A 17,942-nucleotide genomic window follows, 5' to 3' on the forward strand; every position below is an offset into this window, starting at 1 on the left:
TTACTTGTTTTTAGAAGATCCGAATGAAGATGATTTCAACTACTCGTTTGAGATTGGTGCCTCTAGAGTAATGTTAGTAACATGTGACTATTGTAGACTTTTAGTTTTAGCGAGTTTCCTTTTCGATCTGGCTTAGTGAAACTAAACTGAAATTACGAGATCATTGAAGTTGGTCACGAAGGCAGTGACAACCAAATTTTCTAGTGGCGCCTTTGAGGATTAGGATTAGAAAAACTAAAATTAAAATTAAAAGTTCGAAACACAAATCAAATCAGCGTCATGTATGGGTAATTCACGATGATCTCATATCAGAATGAGTTGAAATTTGTTTTTCAATTCACTTGTTCATCCACTGATTCAGGTGATTCACTCAAAATTTTCTTTTAGAACCAATTTATCTACGAATGAGTTAATTTATCAGCTGCTGATAACTCGATTTGAACACAGTTGACTGGGTTCACTTTAGCAAATTCAGTTGTAGCCAACTTGACGAAAATATCTATGTCATCCAGACTGAAACGTCTCTGAATTATTATAATTTTCATGTTTGACAGCGAAAAAACAAGATATTGCGGTCTGACGTTCAACTGTGTAAAAAAAGTTAAATAAAAGATATTTGTAAAGTGCATTTTAACCGGAGACTTAGTGGAAATAACATAAAAAAATTATCAGAAAATTAAAACAACAAAGTGACTAATCGAAATGTCCTCATTCTTCAATGTTAGTGCATTGGGGGGTAATCCATTTTCAACCCCCGTTGGACAAAGAATTGGTAATTATTGAAAATATGCTACCTAGTATCGTTGTCAATGTGGATGTTAATACTACGTATTACTTTAGGGTATAATGAGATGACTAAAAAATGTTGAGTTGTGAAAAATTATAGTCCCTAATCCACAGATAATGTTTTTTTTTCTCGTATACTGTCACAAGATAATAAAAAAATGTTATGATTCAGCCAGTTTCAAAGGTGTATCGTCGGTCGCCTGGTTTGCGCTTTGACTTCTTTTTTTTGTGATTATTTATTTGGTGTTATTGCCTTGCTATCTTCTGTTTTAATTTAGATAAAAAATACAAAAAAAGATATTCAGGTTCATTAGAGGTTGATGTATTGTTTGTTCGTGCAAATAATCGTTAATGCAAAAGAAAGAAACCCTCCAATGTAATTGATATAAATATGTAGCCAATAAAATGTAAACGAAAATAAATTGGAAAATTATAACTGATTGGTATAGTAGAATGTGTATAAGCCATATCGATGAGTAGTTTAGTAGACGAATTTAAAGCATGACTCAGCAGGTAAACAATTCCACACGTACATTGCGTTATAATTTTAAAATTGTTGTCATTCGTAATTTTAGGATGGGTTATTTTCGTAGGAGGATTTACATGTGCACGTCTGTTGATCTGTAATTTTCCATTTCTTGGGCAGACAGTTACAAATTGAAACGTTCAAAAGCTGGATTTACATTGTCATTATCAGCAACAACGGGTATATAACGAGATTCAAAATGTTCTCGCCGTTCTCATATTAGATAACAACTTTGAAATTTCTCCCACAACTACGTAGTTTATACCTATTTGAAGCAATAAACACTAGTTTTAATTGATGACAATATCTCATATATCAATTCATTACTGTAGCAATTGGAGAATCTATTTTACATAATATTATGTTCTAACGATTAGTCATTCATTTCGACGTAGAATAACTAAAACAGAGATGAGAAGTCCGAGATGAGAAGATAAAGAAACTTCATATTAGCATATTTAAACCCACTTCAACATTTATTGCGTATGGTCATGAAATTTCAGCTAAGTCTCATTTTATATGTATGTATGCATGTAAGTACGTATGTACAATCAAAACAAACATTTTCCATACAGTAAAACCGGTTGGTTAATAAAATATTGTTTTGATTTTGTTATGATCATCATGCCATCATGCTCCATTTATTCACTATAATTTAAAGAAAAATGTATTCTTTTGTCTCTCTTGAAGAAACGTAATTGAAGTGAAGAAAATTGTTTTTGTTATTATTGTTGTTGTGGTTGTTTTGTTGTTACAATTCACAATTTTCGATTTCACCAACGGAACGATAATTGGAAAGATTGCACAACAAACACTTAAATGAATTTCTTTCGATTCGGTGTAAGACAATGTTAATTAAACGTTTGTTTGGATTCATTATCACAAAAAAAGAATGATGAAAATATATATTCTCGAGTGGTTTCCATAAACTTAAATATTTACATGGCATGTGGACGTTCCATTGTTTTTTTCCCTAGCTATCCACACTTTAAATGAAAACAGAAAGAAATGCTGTCGATCCATAGATACAAAGCTGTAAATTGTGTTGTTAGTTTTTCAATGATTGTCTTAAGTTGTTTCAATAATTTAAAAAAAACCCTGAAGCGTACCACGGCATAATTATTATAAATCTGCGACTTCTTTTGTTTAAAGTATCACCTAGTGTTCGATACAAAATCTTTTACTTCATTCGCTTTAACACTTATCTTACTTCTATAATACGACATATATACCCATAGGTCATTGCTTAGTTTTGACGTTGCTCTTGATAACAGACGTTTAGTCGTTTCTGAAAGGTTAGATGCATGACTCCTTGAATAAGCTAACTTTCCTTATCCTATATTACAGAAGCGGAAATCTGAAATTTATTACAAAGGAAATTAGATTAATAATAAATTATAGATTAATTGTGCCGTTCTTTTCGAAAAAGCTTCTTTCGATTTATTTGCAAGTCGTAACTAGTTTATCCTAGATATATGCAGTAAAGGCTCACCTTTTTGGTTTAAAATACATATTTGGTCACAAAATTTTGGTGATAATTATTAGGTCAAATATCATTCTTGTCATAATTGATGATTTTATCAAGTGTTCCCTCTTGGTAGTTATGCCAGTACTATCTTCAAGATATTTCAGTCTGCGTTTTAACTAAAAATGAGAATAAAAGCTCCATTCAAAAACTTTATTTTTCGTTGTTAAGAACGGCAAGCATCGTCCATGCATGCTTCGTAAATTATCACATGAACAGAAATAGTTATCGAGGGGAAAACTACGCGAGCAAACTCTGTCCCACCTGCTTCTATTGGCATACTGTTTCCTTATTTTGGTGTACTTTTTTTCTTCTATTGACGTACTATTTCCGTGTATTGGTCACCAATAGCAAATAGTACCTGTCCAGTATTTGCTCGCGTAGTTTCCCCCTCGAGAGTTCTCATATTTTACTCCGAAATGTATTTGGTTCGTGAATTTTTATCACGTTGAATACATCTAACAAAAATCAAATATTTCCGATTCTTTAGTTATGGCGCTAGGTACTTGTTTGCCGCAAAGTTTTTGATCGGTTTATTGGAGATAATTGTTTTTTATTGCAGTACTTTAATTGGATGTTTGTTTGTTGTTGATCTGTTGCGTTATTTTTTCAAGAGCCTGACTCCTCAATACAAAGATATAAATACATGGTCTTTTGGGCATTGTACGTTTGACCTTATAACCACGAACGTCGAACTATGTTAAGTAAACGTCCTGAGAATTAATTCGTACTTTGTTGGCAGGTCATTTCTTCTCATTTCATTTATATAAAATCAATATAAAATAATTAATGCAAACCGCCGTTGAAATGTCTGACAATGTTGCCGCGTAAGGCTTTTGAGAGACTATGAGTTGATTACAAATTTAAGAGTGGCGTGTACAGTAGAAATAAGTGAAAATTATTTACGGCTGGAGGTTGTTGTTAACTACAATTTAGTAAAATTGACTTTTTAATTATAAATCGATTAATTTTATGTCCACTCGTGTCAACGTAATACTTATACATATATTTCCAAACCATTGAACAGAAACACACCCATCTAACGTAGATGTATTGAAATAATTGATGAATTTATTTTCGTGTTAACAGAACAAGCAACAGATGCATCGTTGGCGTCTGAAAACTGGGCCTTGAATATGGAAATATGCGACATGATCAATGAATCTTCCGACTCAGCCAGGGATGCAATGAAAGCGATCCGAAAGCGATTGACACAAAACGCGGGGAAAAACTACTCAGTCATCATGTACACGTTGACCGTTTTGGAGACATGCGTTAAAAATTGCGGCAAAGCGTTTCACACTCTAGTCGCCAACAAGGAGTTCATTCAAGAATTGGTTAAACTAATTGGTCCGAAAAATGATCCACCGACAGCTGTCCAAGAAAAAGTTTTAAATTTAATTCAAATATGGGCTGATGCATTCAGAGCACAACCTGATCTGAACGGTGTTGTTCAGGTGTATCAAGAACTCAAAAACAAAGGTATCGAGTTTCCAGTAACAGACTTAGATGCGATGGCTCCTATTTATACACCACAACGGGTGAGATAACATAACATTTTCGTTTTCAATTCAATGGTCAACGGTTTTTGGTTTTGTCAGAGTGTGCCTGAAGCAACGCCAACACCACCAATTCTTCTACCGACATCACCTCAACACCAACCAATTTCGCTGCCACCGGGATCTCCTGCAATCGCTGCTACAGGACCGATTGCCACAACACCTGAACAAATTGCTAAACTTCAATCTGAATTGGACATTGTTTCGATGAATATGTCGGTGTTAGGAGAAATGCTAACCGAATTAAAACCAGGACAGGAAGATCCATCTGACTACAAGTTACTCAATGATCTGACTCAGACATGCAAGTGAGTTTTTCCATCGAAATAGATAATGTTTAGAGAATCTCATTCGTCATTGATTTCAGGGAAATGCAAGGACGAATCGTTGAGTTGATCGGGCGTATAAATCACGATGAAGTGACAGCTGAATTATTGCGCTTAAATGACGAACTAAATAATCTGTTTCTGCGTCATCAGAGATACGAAAAAAATCGTGATCCACAACATGCTACCACACCATCAGCGATTTTAGGCGTTGCAATGGGCGTACCGATTTCAAATGGTGAGTTTTCTGAGTTCTTTGAACAGAACAGACATTATTCAATCGCTAATGTTTTAGGCGAACGAGGCAAGGACTCCTTAATTGATTTAAGTGATGAAGCTGTTGGCGTGTCTGACGGACTACCAGCGAAATTCTCTGGATTAGGTTCGATGCAAAACAATTTCCTGGAAATTAGCCCGATTTTAATAGTAAATTTTCCACAGGCATTGGAACTGCATCATCTCAATTATCCAGTATTAATTCGGTGTCAGTTCAATCCGGCGCCCAGGCCAAAGACGTTGACGAATTCGATATGTTGGCCCAATCAAGAAATACAAATATCGATGCAGCAAAACCGTCGTAAGATTATTAACATTCAAATTGATAGTCAGTGTCGTTTTTAAGTCAAATTTTCTTTCTTCCCAGACTCATCAAAGACCATACGCCCGGAGCATCGGCACAGAAAAAAGTAAATTCATCGTCTGAGGTAGTTAGTATTCTAGTAAGTTTCCTATGGCTTGGGTCCATTTCATTTGTAAATATTTTTTCGTTTTTTTCTTTTACGTTTTTATTCAATTTTGTGTGCGTGTGTCGCAAAAGTAGAGTGTGTCGTGGTTTGCAGTATACATTTTTTAAGTTGCAAGCACTCCACTCCAACAGGTTTTTCACATGCTATCGACAGCAGCGACAAAAGTAAGCGATAACTTCTGGTTAACGTGGTCTGATAGCTAAATGTGTACTAAAACGAATAAATTAAAAGATTTTGTATCAAGCACTGTGTGGTGATACATTCAAGTAACCGATTATATATCTTAATACGCTTGCCAATTCTTTCATAAATGACGATCGTTTTTCTTCGTGAATTTATTCGCTTTATTCTACTACCATGCCGATCCACCTCTTAAGACGAGCTTCATTTATGAATGATTCCTTTGAGCTGAAGAATTTCAAACGGAAATATGTTTTGCAAAAAAATTATGTTTTCAATACGGAGAAACTCGCATTATATAAACTGACTGCATCTAAGTTGTGCAATTTTTTTTTCCGGAATGAATCGTTCGAATGACCCATCCTCTTTCTTATCACACTTCTCAAACTACGTGTGGCTGCAAACTAAAGAATATTAAACGAAAAGAAAATCAATTCATGGCTGGCTACTTCCTTAAACCCTTTCCATTGCTATATGTACAAAAAAGGTGGCGTTATAAGGTGCTATTTAAAGGTGCTGTGACATTGTAGTATTTTTGTAATCTTATTTATATTTTTCTTTACATTTTTGTATCTGTTTTCACTTTTATTATTTTGTGTTTTTTTTGTGACTTGTCCCGCAGAATGCCAATGAATCTGATTTCGACGAAATGGCTGCATGGCTCGATAAAGACGTAAGTAATCGATGTTTCCATATTATTTTTTTAGTAGTTTTGTTCGTTAGTTTCAGAATGTTTTTCTCTCCCTATTTTGACTGTCATTGTGTTGTAGATTTAGGTCAGCTAATCACTTAGAAACGTCTAGATGCCAAACGATAGGTTAAACAAAAAAGTAATAGAATGAATAAATCGCCTGCCGTTTCTAAAAGGCTATACTAGGGGTGATCGATTTCACAGGACGCGAAAGAAACCGGTCCACCAAAAATTCTAGTTGCCCATAGAATCTGAAAAACCCATTTTCAGACTTTGGTCCGGAACAACTTCAGGTAGCAATAAATCGATTACTGAAAATTTGCTAGTAGGGGCACATTGGACCATTCTCGACTTTACGAAAAAAAAGCTTTACGATATTTTTGGCCGGTTTTTTGTTTTTTCTACTATATAAAGATATAATAATAAAATAAAAAGAAAATAAAAAAGTGAAAATCTGACTATGGCATGTAGCCAAAGTTCGCTGACGTCGATTTTCAGAGAAAATTGTAAACTTCAATAATTCCAAATTACACTAAAAAATCGGTCGATTTTGTGTTGTGATGGCTCATTTTAAAGTTAGTTAGATAAGAAAAAAAGATTTTGGAATTTTTTGTATTTTGATCGAGTTATTACATTTTTACTAGCAAACTTTCAGTAATCGATTTATTGCTACCCGAAGTTGTTCCGGACCAAAGTCTGAAAATGGGTTTTTCGGATTCTATGGGCAATAGGCCTGTTCATTTTAGAGAAATAGTCTCAAATTCATCTGGCATGGTGTCCATCTGGTCCGGAAGGCTAAAATATTGGACCCGTATTTTTTTTAGAATTTTAAAAAATAGTTTAGATCTGGGGAGCGAAGCATTTGTTCAAATGCACGAATGCGTTGATTAGAAGAGTAAAAAAGATATACACCATCATTCTCCTCTCTTCTAACCAATGCTTTCGTACATTTGAACAAATGCTTCGCTCCCCAGATCTAAATTATTTTTTTAAATTCTAAAAAAAATACGAGTCCAATATTTTAACCTTCCGGACCAGATAGACACCATGCCAGATGAATTTGAGACTATTTCTCTAAAATGAACAGGCCTAATGGGCAACTAGAATTTTTTGTTGACCGGTTTCTTTTGCGTCCCGCGAAATCGATCACCCCTAGTCTATACTTATAAATAAATAGTGCTGTGTTTACGTAATTGAGAGTAAATCTAGACCTCTACGATCAATTGATTCCTGAGGAGTTTTAGGTTTACTTTCTACTTCGCAGTATACTACACTAACTTTGCTTGGTAAGACAAATCGGTAGTTGCAGATATATTATTTCCGACCCCCGCATTTCGTTTTTTTTTTTGATTTTTAATTGTCATTTTCGCTTTGTGGAAGCGTGCTGGGCCCATAACCTGTTAGAAGTAGATATTAAACACTCGATGGTTTATGCTGAACTTATAAGGTCGGTTTACTCTTCAGCAGGCACTCTATTTGAATTAACTTGACCTTTAGACTTAATAGTTATTTATGTGCTCATGGTCTGGATTGGTCTGGAGTGTTGATATCATGTCGTGTTTTCTGTTTTAAATATCATTCAACAGGTGCGGCAATTAATTACCTTTGGTTTCTCACGACCGAGATTAATTTCATTCGACTATCGGCATGAGATACTTCATTCTCTTTTAGGGTTTTTTTTCGTTCACGCATGTATCGTTACCTTTAGAACAAAAAATTTAAAGTTACGGCCGGTAACCAGTAACGTTATTTGTGCTTGTAACTATGTAAAAGCGTACTGAATGATTTTTAGAAATAGATTCGTAGCGTTTTCTTGTAACGTTAAGAATTGTAACGAACAGACAAACATCTAAACAATAACGTCACAACTTGGAACTTTTTGTTTAAAGTTATAACGTTAAGGATGCCTGCTCTTTCAGCAAACAATTCTGTAACCTTATGAACTTCGGTTACAACCAGCGGCGCCGACTATGGGGGGGCAAAGGGGGCGATTGCCCCCCATGGGAAAGTTTGTGATTAACAAAAAAATAAAACGTTAAAAAATTATGAAAATAATCTTCACAAATTTCTGAAACACACATTTCAATGAACGCAATTCTGATTGGATGATTTAACTCCTGCCAATTACGAGGGGGAAACCACTGGGCAAAAATCTGCCACAACAATTCCAATTTGGCAATTCCTAAAATACCATTTACTTCCAAAAATTTTCATTCAATTCCAAAACTTCATCAATTTAAAAATTCCAATTTTAAAAATTGTAACAAAACTTTCGAAAATCAGCTTAATTTTGTCTAAACTCCAAAAGTACAGTGAGCTAAACTCAGAAATTCTCATATTTCCATTCAATTCCACTCGAAACACCAATATTTCCATTTAATTCCAGAATTTCCATTCTATTCCAGAAATTCCATTTATTTCCAACAATTCCATTTCTTATTTAAAAAATTCCATCGGCCTGTCCCAACAATTACACTAATGGTTTCCCCCTATAATCTTTTTTAGTTAATAAATTCAAATCTGAAACGCCGACCCGAATGTATATCGGAATTTTGATAACAGATAGCTCTTTCGTCGCATTGTATTCACAACACCGTTTAAAACTACAATAGACTAGAAAACAATAGAAAAGAATTTATGAAATCTAATCAGATCACAATCACAATCGACACAGTGATTTGACGTGCATTCGGGACATTTTACTGAAAAACATATTTTTTCGTAGTTTTGTGTAATTGAACGGTTGTGAAAGTGACACTGTAATTGAATGTGTTCGCGAGTACCTAAATTAAATTCGGCCTCTTGGTAAATATGGACAAATTTGTCGAACAGTGGCGCAAAAGGTCTGGAAAAGTTTCAGATTCATGTCAACCTTTAGAAGGTATTTTTGTTTACTTTGAACTTCAAATTATTATTCGGATTAGGAAATGAAATCAATCTTGCCTTTAGTCGCGACTGAGATAGTTACTGGAACAACTTCGCCGATTCACGAAATAGATTCAACCAACACCGTGGTATCAGTCGTAGTCGATGATTTGAACGAGGCATCTTCAGAAGTTCAAGGTCTGTGAAAATCGACATAAAAATAACCAACGAAGAAATGAAACACTTTTTGTTTTCTGTAAAACCGGAGCAACAGAGCTTGAATGTATTTTTTAAACACTTTTACAGTTTCCTCTGCGTCGGCAGCATCCGGAAGAAAATTTTTACCTCGGTGGATCAGTACATATCCATGGCTACAATACAATGAGCGTTTGGAAAAAGCTTTTTGCTCGACGTGCACAGAGTGTTACCAGCAATTAAAAATAACACTTCCAACTACAGGCGTAGCTGATCGAAATGCATACAATGCGTTTGTCGACGAAGGATTTGCTAATTGGAAAAAAGCAACCGAGAAGTATAAAGCTCATGAAAAGTCCCCTATTCACCGGCACGCTATTCAGTCAGTCGTGTTTCAAAAAACGAAGAATGTTTCGGTTATGCTATCAAAGCAGACTGCACAGTCCCGCATCGATGCTAGAGTTTGCCTAACGAAAATTTTCGAATCGATTAGATTTTTGGCTACACAAGGCCTTCCGTTAAGAGGACACACAGAAGCCCGCTCAAATTTCGTCCGATTATTGCATTTACGCGCAACTGATTGTCCGCTTTTAAAGTCCTGGTTGGAGAGTACAAAAAAGTATAAGTGGACCAGTCACGACATAATGAATGAAATGTTGACACTCATGTCGTTAAAAGTTCAGAGGCAGCTATTAGCAAACATATCTAAACAACCTTTTTATGCAGTTATGTCTGATGAAACGACCGATGTTTCTCGTAAGGAACAAATGTCGGTGAATTTTCGTCACGTTGATGATGAACTTGTAATTCATGAAACATTTCTTGGCTTTTACGACACTCCACTCGCGGATGCTGACACATTGTTTAACGTTATGAAGGACGTTTTGCTGAGATTTGAATTGCCATACAATAAGTGTCGTGGACAATGTTATGATGGAGCAAGTTGTGTGAGTGGAGCAATTACAGGATTACAGACTCGTTTCAGAAAGCTCGAACCAAGAGCATTGTATACACATTGTGCTGGCCACAATATAAGTCTCGTATCACAGGACGCAATGAGTAAAATCCCTGAGATCGCAGATTTTTTATCGGTTATGCGGGAATTAATAACTTTTGTTCGTGCGTCGGCTAAGAGACTTAATATTTTTAAAGAAATAAAATTTCAATTCGAAAACGACGAGGAGCAGGACGAAAGAGATGAAGATCAAGACGAAACTCCAAAAAGAAAATGTTCCCTAAAATCGTTTTGTTCAACGAGGTGGTGTGCTCGAGTTTCATCATTAAAATCTGTAAAAGAAAATTATCCAGTCATTTTGGAATTTTGTGACCGTGTTGGGTTGGAAACTGGAGATGCTGGGATAAAAGCAAGAGGTTTTTCAAAATATCTCCGGAAATTTGAAACTCTTATTTTGCTAAATATCTCAATAGTGACATTGGAAAGAGTCGAAGCTTTAAATGAAGCCATCCAAGCAACATCGATTAACTTCAAGAGCATCTTGCGACGAGTAAACATTCTTAAATCTACTTTAAATTCACTTCGTTCAAGTGAAAAATTTGATGAAATTTACAAAGATACTGACATTACTGCAGCAGCTTACGGTTTGGATGAGCCATTTCTTCCACGACAACGCGTCCCACCGAAACGTCTTGATTTAAATACAGCTACTGCATATTTTCCTGCAACGCCGAACGAGAAGTATAGAAAAATTTATTACGCCGTCATAGACCAAATTTTGACCAGCCTTGATACGCGTTTCGATTCCGAAACTTACGAAAAACTATCGATGATGGAGGATTTCGCTACGAACAATTGTGAACTCGAAGAAATCCGAGACTTTTTGGTTTATAACTCGGAATGTGATTTTGACTTGGACCGGCTTGAGTTGCATCGCCAGATGTTTTACGAATTGAATGAAGTAAAAGAACGGAAATTTAAAAACTTAACGGATATTCAAATTTTCTTGCAAAAGGAAGTCGACATTCGTGAATTTTGTTCAGAATACACTAAGTTCATTCGGCTTCTTCTCACGTATCCTCAAACCGTTTGTATTGCGGAGAGGTCTTTCTCATCATTGAAACGTTTAAAAAGCTATCTGCAGGCGAATCTGGGACAAAAAAAGTTGAACGATTTGGCAATTTTGTATGTCCATCGGGAAATTGCATACACCATTGACATGGAAGTGATAGTCGACGAATTTATTAGTCGAGGTGGAGCTGTTCGATCAAATACTTTCGCTTTTATGAATGAATGTAAATAAATTGGTGTAATTTTAAAAATACGAAAAATGAATGAAATAAAAATTTAAAAATTTTGAAGATCTGGACGACTTTGACAAATTATTATAATTTTCGCGAGATGAGTTTAGAAATCTTTAATAAATGACTGCGCAAAGAGGAATAAAAGTCTGTACAAAATGAAAAAAATTTAGTATTTTCAAATTCACAAACTAAGAATGCTAACACATGAATAGGAAGTTTTAGAATATTTAGGATAGGGTTTTGAGTTTGAAAAAGCAAATCCGTTTAGATTGCACCAACAAAATCCTAAATATTATAAAGATTGTACGTGTTTAGCTAAAAAAAACCTCAGTCTAAAGTTTTTTACAATTAAGTTTTAGAAAACGAATATTGGCTAGCGAAATTCACCCCTTTCAATGAAGGAAATTCATACGGAAAATTTCGCAGGGATTCGATACTTTCAATGGTACTGTTGGCTATTAGTATCGATTTAAAGGTGGGACTCATGTTCTGTGATTGAGGTATAAAAATATGAAAAAACTTAAAATCCATCACTGGCATGCGAGAAAATTGCGTGTTGAGGACGAGAGAAGAATATGGGGCTTGAGGACAATTTAGTTCATGACAATCAATATGAAAAAAAAAATATTCTGGAGGAAACTCAACTCATCTCTTCAAGTATTTCTGGAATATACACAGATGAAGAAAATGTTCGGAAGTTTTTGGCGAGACAGAATTAGGTACAGACTTTAGATTAATGGTAAATTTCCATACATTTTTGTGCAAGATAAAATTAAGGGCGCTGGAAATTCTACACACAACATCATTGATTTGATCTGATTTACTATATAATTTAACGAATTGAACATCAAAACAAAAAATAATCTTGCCCCCCATGCGAAAAACACAAGTCGGCGCCTCTGGTTACAACAATTCAAATTATTGTGACTATTCACACTAATACTTCATTAGGCTTAAGAGTACTAAAACTTGGTTATTAGCGTTTACTGTTTGTTATAGTCATACTTACGAAATGTAAATACAATCGAGACAATAGGTCATGCCAGTGGAGACTAATTACTTTCCTTTCATTTTTTGAACCAGAATGAAGATGGACCGGAAGAAAGTTTAACAAGCAAAGAATTCGATCGTTTCTTAGCTGAGCGAGCTGCATTTTCCGAAACATTACCCACAATAACCAGTCAGACAGGTTCAACCAATAGTAGCAGTGGCACACCCAGGCATAAAACGTCGAAAAAAGACGAAGAAGCCAGTCTAATGGCACTGTGAGTGGGAACGATAGAATGATGAGACAATGGATATACATAGAATAGAACTTAGGTCTTGTTTGGGGTAAGAGATGTTGTTTGTTAATTAATTATTGATGAATAGTCTGGCATGAAAATTTACATTTTATCGAGCGTATTGCGGATTTGTAGTATTTTTTATGGATTTATTGATGGAAAAAGTCGGTTTTTTTTACAGACAAGAAAACTAATAATTATTGAAATTAAGCCATAATAACATATATTTGTATTGTACGTGTGTACCGTTATAATATTTATGATTTGTTATGATTTTTCAAATTTTATCAGCAAAATTATTTTACGAAAAAAGAAAAAAAAAAATTTTTGGCTATGTCGTAAACTTCAAAATGATCCTGAAAAAAAGCAGCTTAACTTTCTCTCGGAACATAATTCAAATTTTGCGTCTTACTTCACTTCCTCATTAAATATACTCCATTAAGAAGCTGCTTCTTAGAAGCAAGGTCTTGCATTCCTGTTTTAGATTTTCTGCCGTAATTTGCATAAGACACTTAACTTTGTTGAGATTTGAGAACAATAGAAATTCTTTTGTTATAAAAAAACACGTTAACTTTCTTATGTAAATTACGGCAGTTTTTGGGAAATTTTCAAAATTGTCACACTTCGTATTCAGGGAGAGAAACACAAAAACCGAGTATTTCGATCCAATTCATACTGTTGGCTATTCATTCCATTTGCGACGTCGATGTGACTATTACTATAACATAAACATAGACGTGTGTCGTAACTGTAATACAGACCGTAATATAGTTATCACATGGCAGGTCATGTGTAAACAGAAAAAATGGCTTTGCAATATTCCTACTCCCATGGATAAATCTCTGTCATCATCGAAGTCATTTTTCAAAAACTTTCTTTAAAATGCTTGTCTTTACATAAAACCCATCCCACCCTTGTCCCTTAAAGGAGTCAGTCGACTAATCCTAACACCCGTCCCTTCATCTAATGAATTTCATTCTATAAGTCGGCTTATAAAATGGATTTACGCAATCGTCGAGTCGATCCTTCCTTCCTTTACCTCGATATAGCACTCTTATAGTTTTTTTTCTTCTGCTGGCAGATTCAAACAATATTATTTGATTGTAAGATAACAGAAAATTTATGTGTCCTCCTATTCTTTAACAAACCTTCTCACCATTATAAATCATGTAAAGAAAAATTGAAAAAGTTATTTCGGGAAATTTTTGTTATGAAATCGAAACGCTATACCAATAATAATTTAAAGAAAAATAAAATCAGAAATTCAAAATTACGAAAGAAAAAATTATATTTTCTGTGATTAAAATATTTTATTAAAAATTAAGTAATTTAAAGTAATCTTAACGACTTTCATAACCATATATGCAACAAACAAAAACACTTTCGACAGAATTATTATTATTATTATTATACACATTTCCCTATTAAAGTGTGGTTTGGTTGATAGCTATGATAAAATCGGGGCTTATAAATAGAAAAAGAAAAGAAAACAAATATTTTTAGACCTAAAATTTTGTAAACAACAAAAATTGTAACTAAGTTTAGTGAGACAGATATTGAGCTTAAACCAAAGTCCATATATCTTGCAATTTTTTTCAATGTGTAGATAGTGGAAAAACGGATTCCAAATTAAAGAAGTGTTTAATCAGTGAAGAATGATGTCCCTGTAAACACCAACCAAATGCACTTTTCTTGTTGAACGTTTCAAAAATTTGTTTAAAACATTTGTGATTAAAATGGACTATACTTTCTCACACAACTTACCATTGTGCAGCTATTTTAAATGCTTCCAAGCAAGCAGCTGGACATTTTTCGTAATTCCATAATTTTATTCGAGTTCTTTTATTCTCGCTTTGAATGTAAAATTTGTCTGAATGTTCGGTTGGTATATCTTATTGCCATTGCAAATGTTAATCAATATTTTACATTCTCTACACGTCATTGCTCAATCAAATATTTTAATTGTACAACGTTTTTAACAAGCTCTTCAGTATAATAACAGATGTGAAAGCTTTTCCGCAAACTTTTGATTGTCGCTGATATCCGTCCGGTCGGATACAACGATGATATTTTCCTCGTAATGCTTTCGTTACCGTTTTGTTTTATCTTAAATGAAAGTCAGACACGCAGAACACATGTTACCAAAAATTCAGTCGATCTTAAAGTTTCATTTCCTGAAAATGACGCACTGGAACATTTCAAGATGAACAATTAAATGTGCCGATCCATTTGAATAAATTTTCTAGTCGATGTCGACAAATAATTGTTTACAAATCAACGGTACAATTGGAAATGAATTGTGAAACAATCATAATATAAACTTTGTGGATAGTTTTCCTTACGGTGAATGTAACTTACGACTTTAGTCCCACTTTTGTTTTGACATTATTGTATTTTTGGTCGGCACAAAGACTTTGATGAAACATTTTCTTCCTTACGATACACTTTGATTTGTCAACCAATATTTTATTCATTTGATTACCAATAAATCGATTAAGTTCAACCTAAAATTCTGCATACTTTTAATGTAACATTCACAAGATGTAATTGTGCACGCAAAAAAAAACATTAAGAAAAATTATAAAAATAAACTACTTGTTCATACAATAAACTATACTTGTATATATACATCTTAACAAGCAGATATGTTTTTATTCTCCTCGTCAACTCCTGACAGCCTGATAAATATCTAACCAACTGTGAACTGCGAGTCCAGCAAAAATCTTTCAATATTGGTAAAATAGCAGCCACATCGAAAATATCACGAATCGTTCCGGTATACAAAAGAAAGGGTGACAAAGCAGACGTAAAGAACTATAGAGTCGTAGCCATCCAAACGATCGTACTAAAAATCCATGATATTGCAGTGAAGAAGAAGATTAGTGAAATTATTCAACCTCAACTGAAAAGCGCGCAACATGGATTCAGGAATAAGAGATCAGTTGTCACCAATCTGCTAGGTCTATCAATTTTGGCTCACAATGCGTTCGAACGATCATGTCAACTCGACTTATGTTATGGTGATTACAAAAATGCCTTCGACAAAGTGATAATACGTTTGTTAATTGTGAAATTTGCGAGATTTGCTATTGGGAAGAAAACAGCAAGGTGGATGTGTCAATATCTGGTTGGGAGGACAAGTTACGTTCAAATCAGCATTTTTAAGTCAAGACTGTACGAATCTACATCTGGAGTACCGGCCGGAAGTTCTCTTGGCCCACAAATGTTCACAGTGTTTATCGATGATGTAGTCGACATTCTTGAATTTATGTGCCCTCTACTATTTGCGGATGACATCAAGTTGGCGTCCATTATCTTCGATCACAGCGATATACATCGAATGCATCGAGATATCAATAACGTTAATAGATGGAACACAGAGAATCGTCTTCAATTCAACAAGGACAAATGTTACATATTCAGCATTTACCGAAGTGAATCATCGTTCATCAAAGCCGATTACACAATGGGTGATCACGTCATAGAGAGAGTCGAAGAAATGAACGATTTGGGATTTTTGGTCAACAGGTGGTTTCACCCGGGCAGTCACATTGAGCATATGGGAATGAAGTGTCGCCAGATGATTGGATGCATTAAACATTTTTCCAACGGCAATTTTACCAAAGAGACACAACGTATACTCTATTTGGCTTATGTACGTCCAAGGCTGGAATTTGCATCAACAATTTGGAATCCTGCAGCGCAAATCTACAAAGACGATATTGAATCTATACAGAAACAGTTCGTTATCTATTTGCTAGAAAGCCGTAGCAACGCAACGACATACAGGTTGGCTCCGTACGAGGATCGATGCAAGTAACTGAAGTTACAAAGTTTGGATACTCGTCGAACAATAGCTGATGCAATGCTTGCTTTTGATTTGTATAAAGGAAACGTGACTGATGATATTATCTCGCCTAGATTTGTTCGAAATGAAAGTGTTTACGGTTTTCGAGAGACTACTATGAAATTGCTGGTTGAGCCGCGGTTTTCGAATGTGTATTTATCAGAACAACGGGTCGTTCGGCTGATTAGACTTATTAATAAGCTTAAAGCGGTTGTGACTAGGTGTGAGAATAGAACGACGTTTAAAAGTTTAATTTTAGAGGAGCTTGGTTTGTAGTGTTTGATGGAAGTAGTCTTAAGTATTTATGTTATCTACGTTTGTATATTTTGTACATTTTTATATTCAGCCAGTTTTTTGGCGGTGTCAATAAATTCAATTCAATTCAACTGCGAACTGCGAGTCCAGCAAATTTGAATTTCCCAATTTACCTGATTTACCGACGAAATTACCTAATTTACTGATAAAATTACCGAAATTATTTTTTAGCAATTTTGCTAGTAGATAATTGATAATTTCGGTAATTTCATCAGTAAATCGGATATATTTGGTAATTGAATTACAGGCTCTGAGTGGGTCTTCGACCTTTAAATCTACTACTTCATTGGAGTTTTTCGAAAAGAAAGTCAACAATCAGCGAATCTTTTTTTTGAAATCAACTAAAGATGCTTAGGGTCACATTTAGATTTTTAAATAAACCAGGAATACACTGAGTTCCTCGCTATCGTTTTTTTAAGTTTTTTTTCGGCGTCGGCGTCGTCCATAACAGATACACAGCCGTCCATAAAGGGTGTACCGACAATGTTTATTACTTCGTTAATGAATTACAAACCTTTCTGAATACGTTAAGGAGTTAAAGAGTAAATTCGCTTTTGGTATACACGGAGATCATTGTGACGCGGAATCAAGATTTTCATATTCATTTTCGAGATCTGTTGTCAGAATCTCCAAGGAGGATTTTACAAACCTAATGTAATAATATTCGGTAGTATAAGTTTCAGGTTATCACATCATGATATCAGTTTACCATAGAGTTGCTGGTAATTGTTAGAGCTGTGAGAAAATTATAATTTTTTCCTCTAAAAATGCATCTGTAGCCATCCGGTAGGATATTTTTAGACGCTATATAACTGGAAAATATGCAGTATTTTCACAAG

The 17,942-nt window shown here is 34.6% G+C and overlaps 1 protein-coding gene across 5 annotated transcripts; it reads left to right on the top strand.

Moving 5' to 3' along the window:
• The first annotated feature begins 477 nt into the window (after positions 1-477).
• Positions 478-15,577, top strand: LOC119076568 (TOM1-like protein 2). 5 transcript variants are annotated; one of them, XM_037183362.1, is made up of 9 exons: positions 478-772; positions 3,927-4,378; positions 4,439-4,704; positions 4,764-4,960; positions 5,018-5,104; positions 5,164-5,299; positions 5,366-5,441; positions 6,271-6,321; positions 12,742-15,577. In XM_037183362.1, the coding sequence occupies exons 1-9, from the start codon at positions 703-705 to the stop codon at positions 12,925-12,927; spliced, it is 1,521 nt and encodes a 506-aa protein (XP_037039257.1). In that variant the 5' UTR covers positions 478-702; the 3' UTR covers positions 12,928-15,577. The 5 variants fall into 5 exon arrangements, with proteins under 5 accessions (XP_037039257.1, XP_037039266.1, XP_037039274.1 ...); XM_037183371.1 differs by having other exon boundaries at positions 480-772; positions 5,366-5,426; positions 12,742-12,989; XM_037183379.1 differs by having other exon boundaries at positions 515-772; positions 5,366-5,408.
• Positions 15,578-17,942: the final 2,365 nt, after the last annotated feature.

The sequence above is a fragment of the Bradysia coprophila genome, chromosome III (genome assembly GCF_014529535.1).
Source record: "Bradysia coprophila strain Holo2 chromosome III, BU_Bcop_v1, whole genome shotgun sequence".
NCBI classification, from domain to species: Eukaryota; Metazoa; Arthropoda; class Insecta; order Diptera; family Sciaridae; genus Bradysia; species Bradysia coprophila.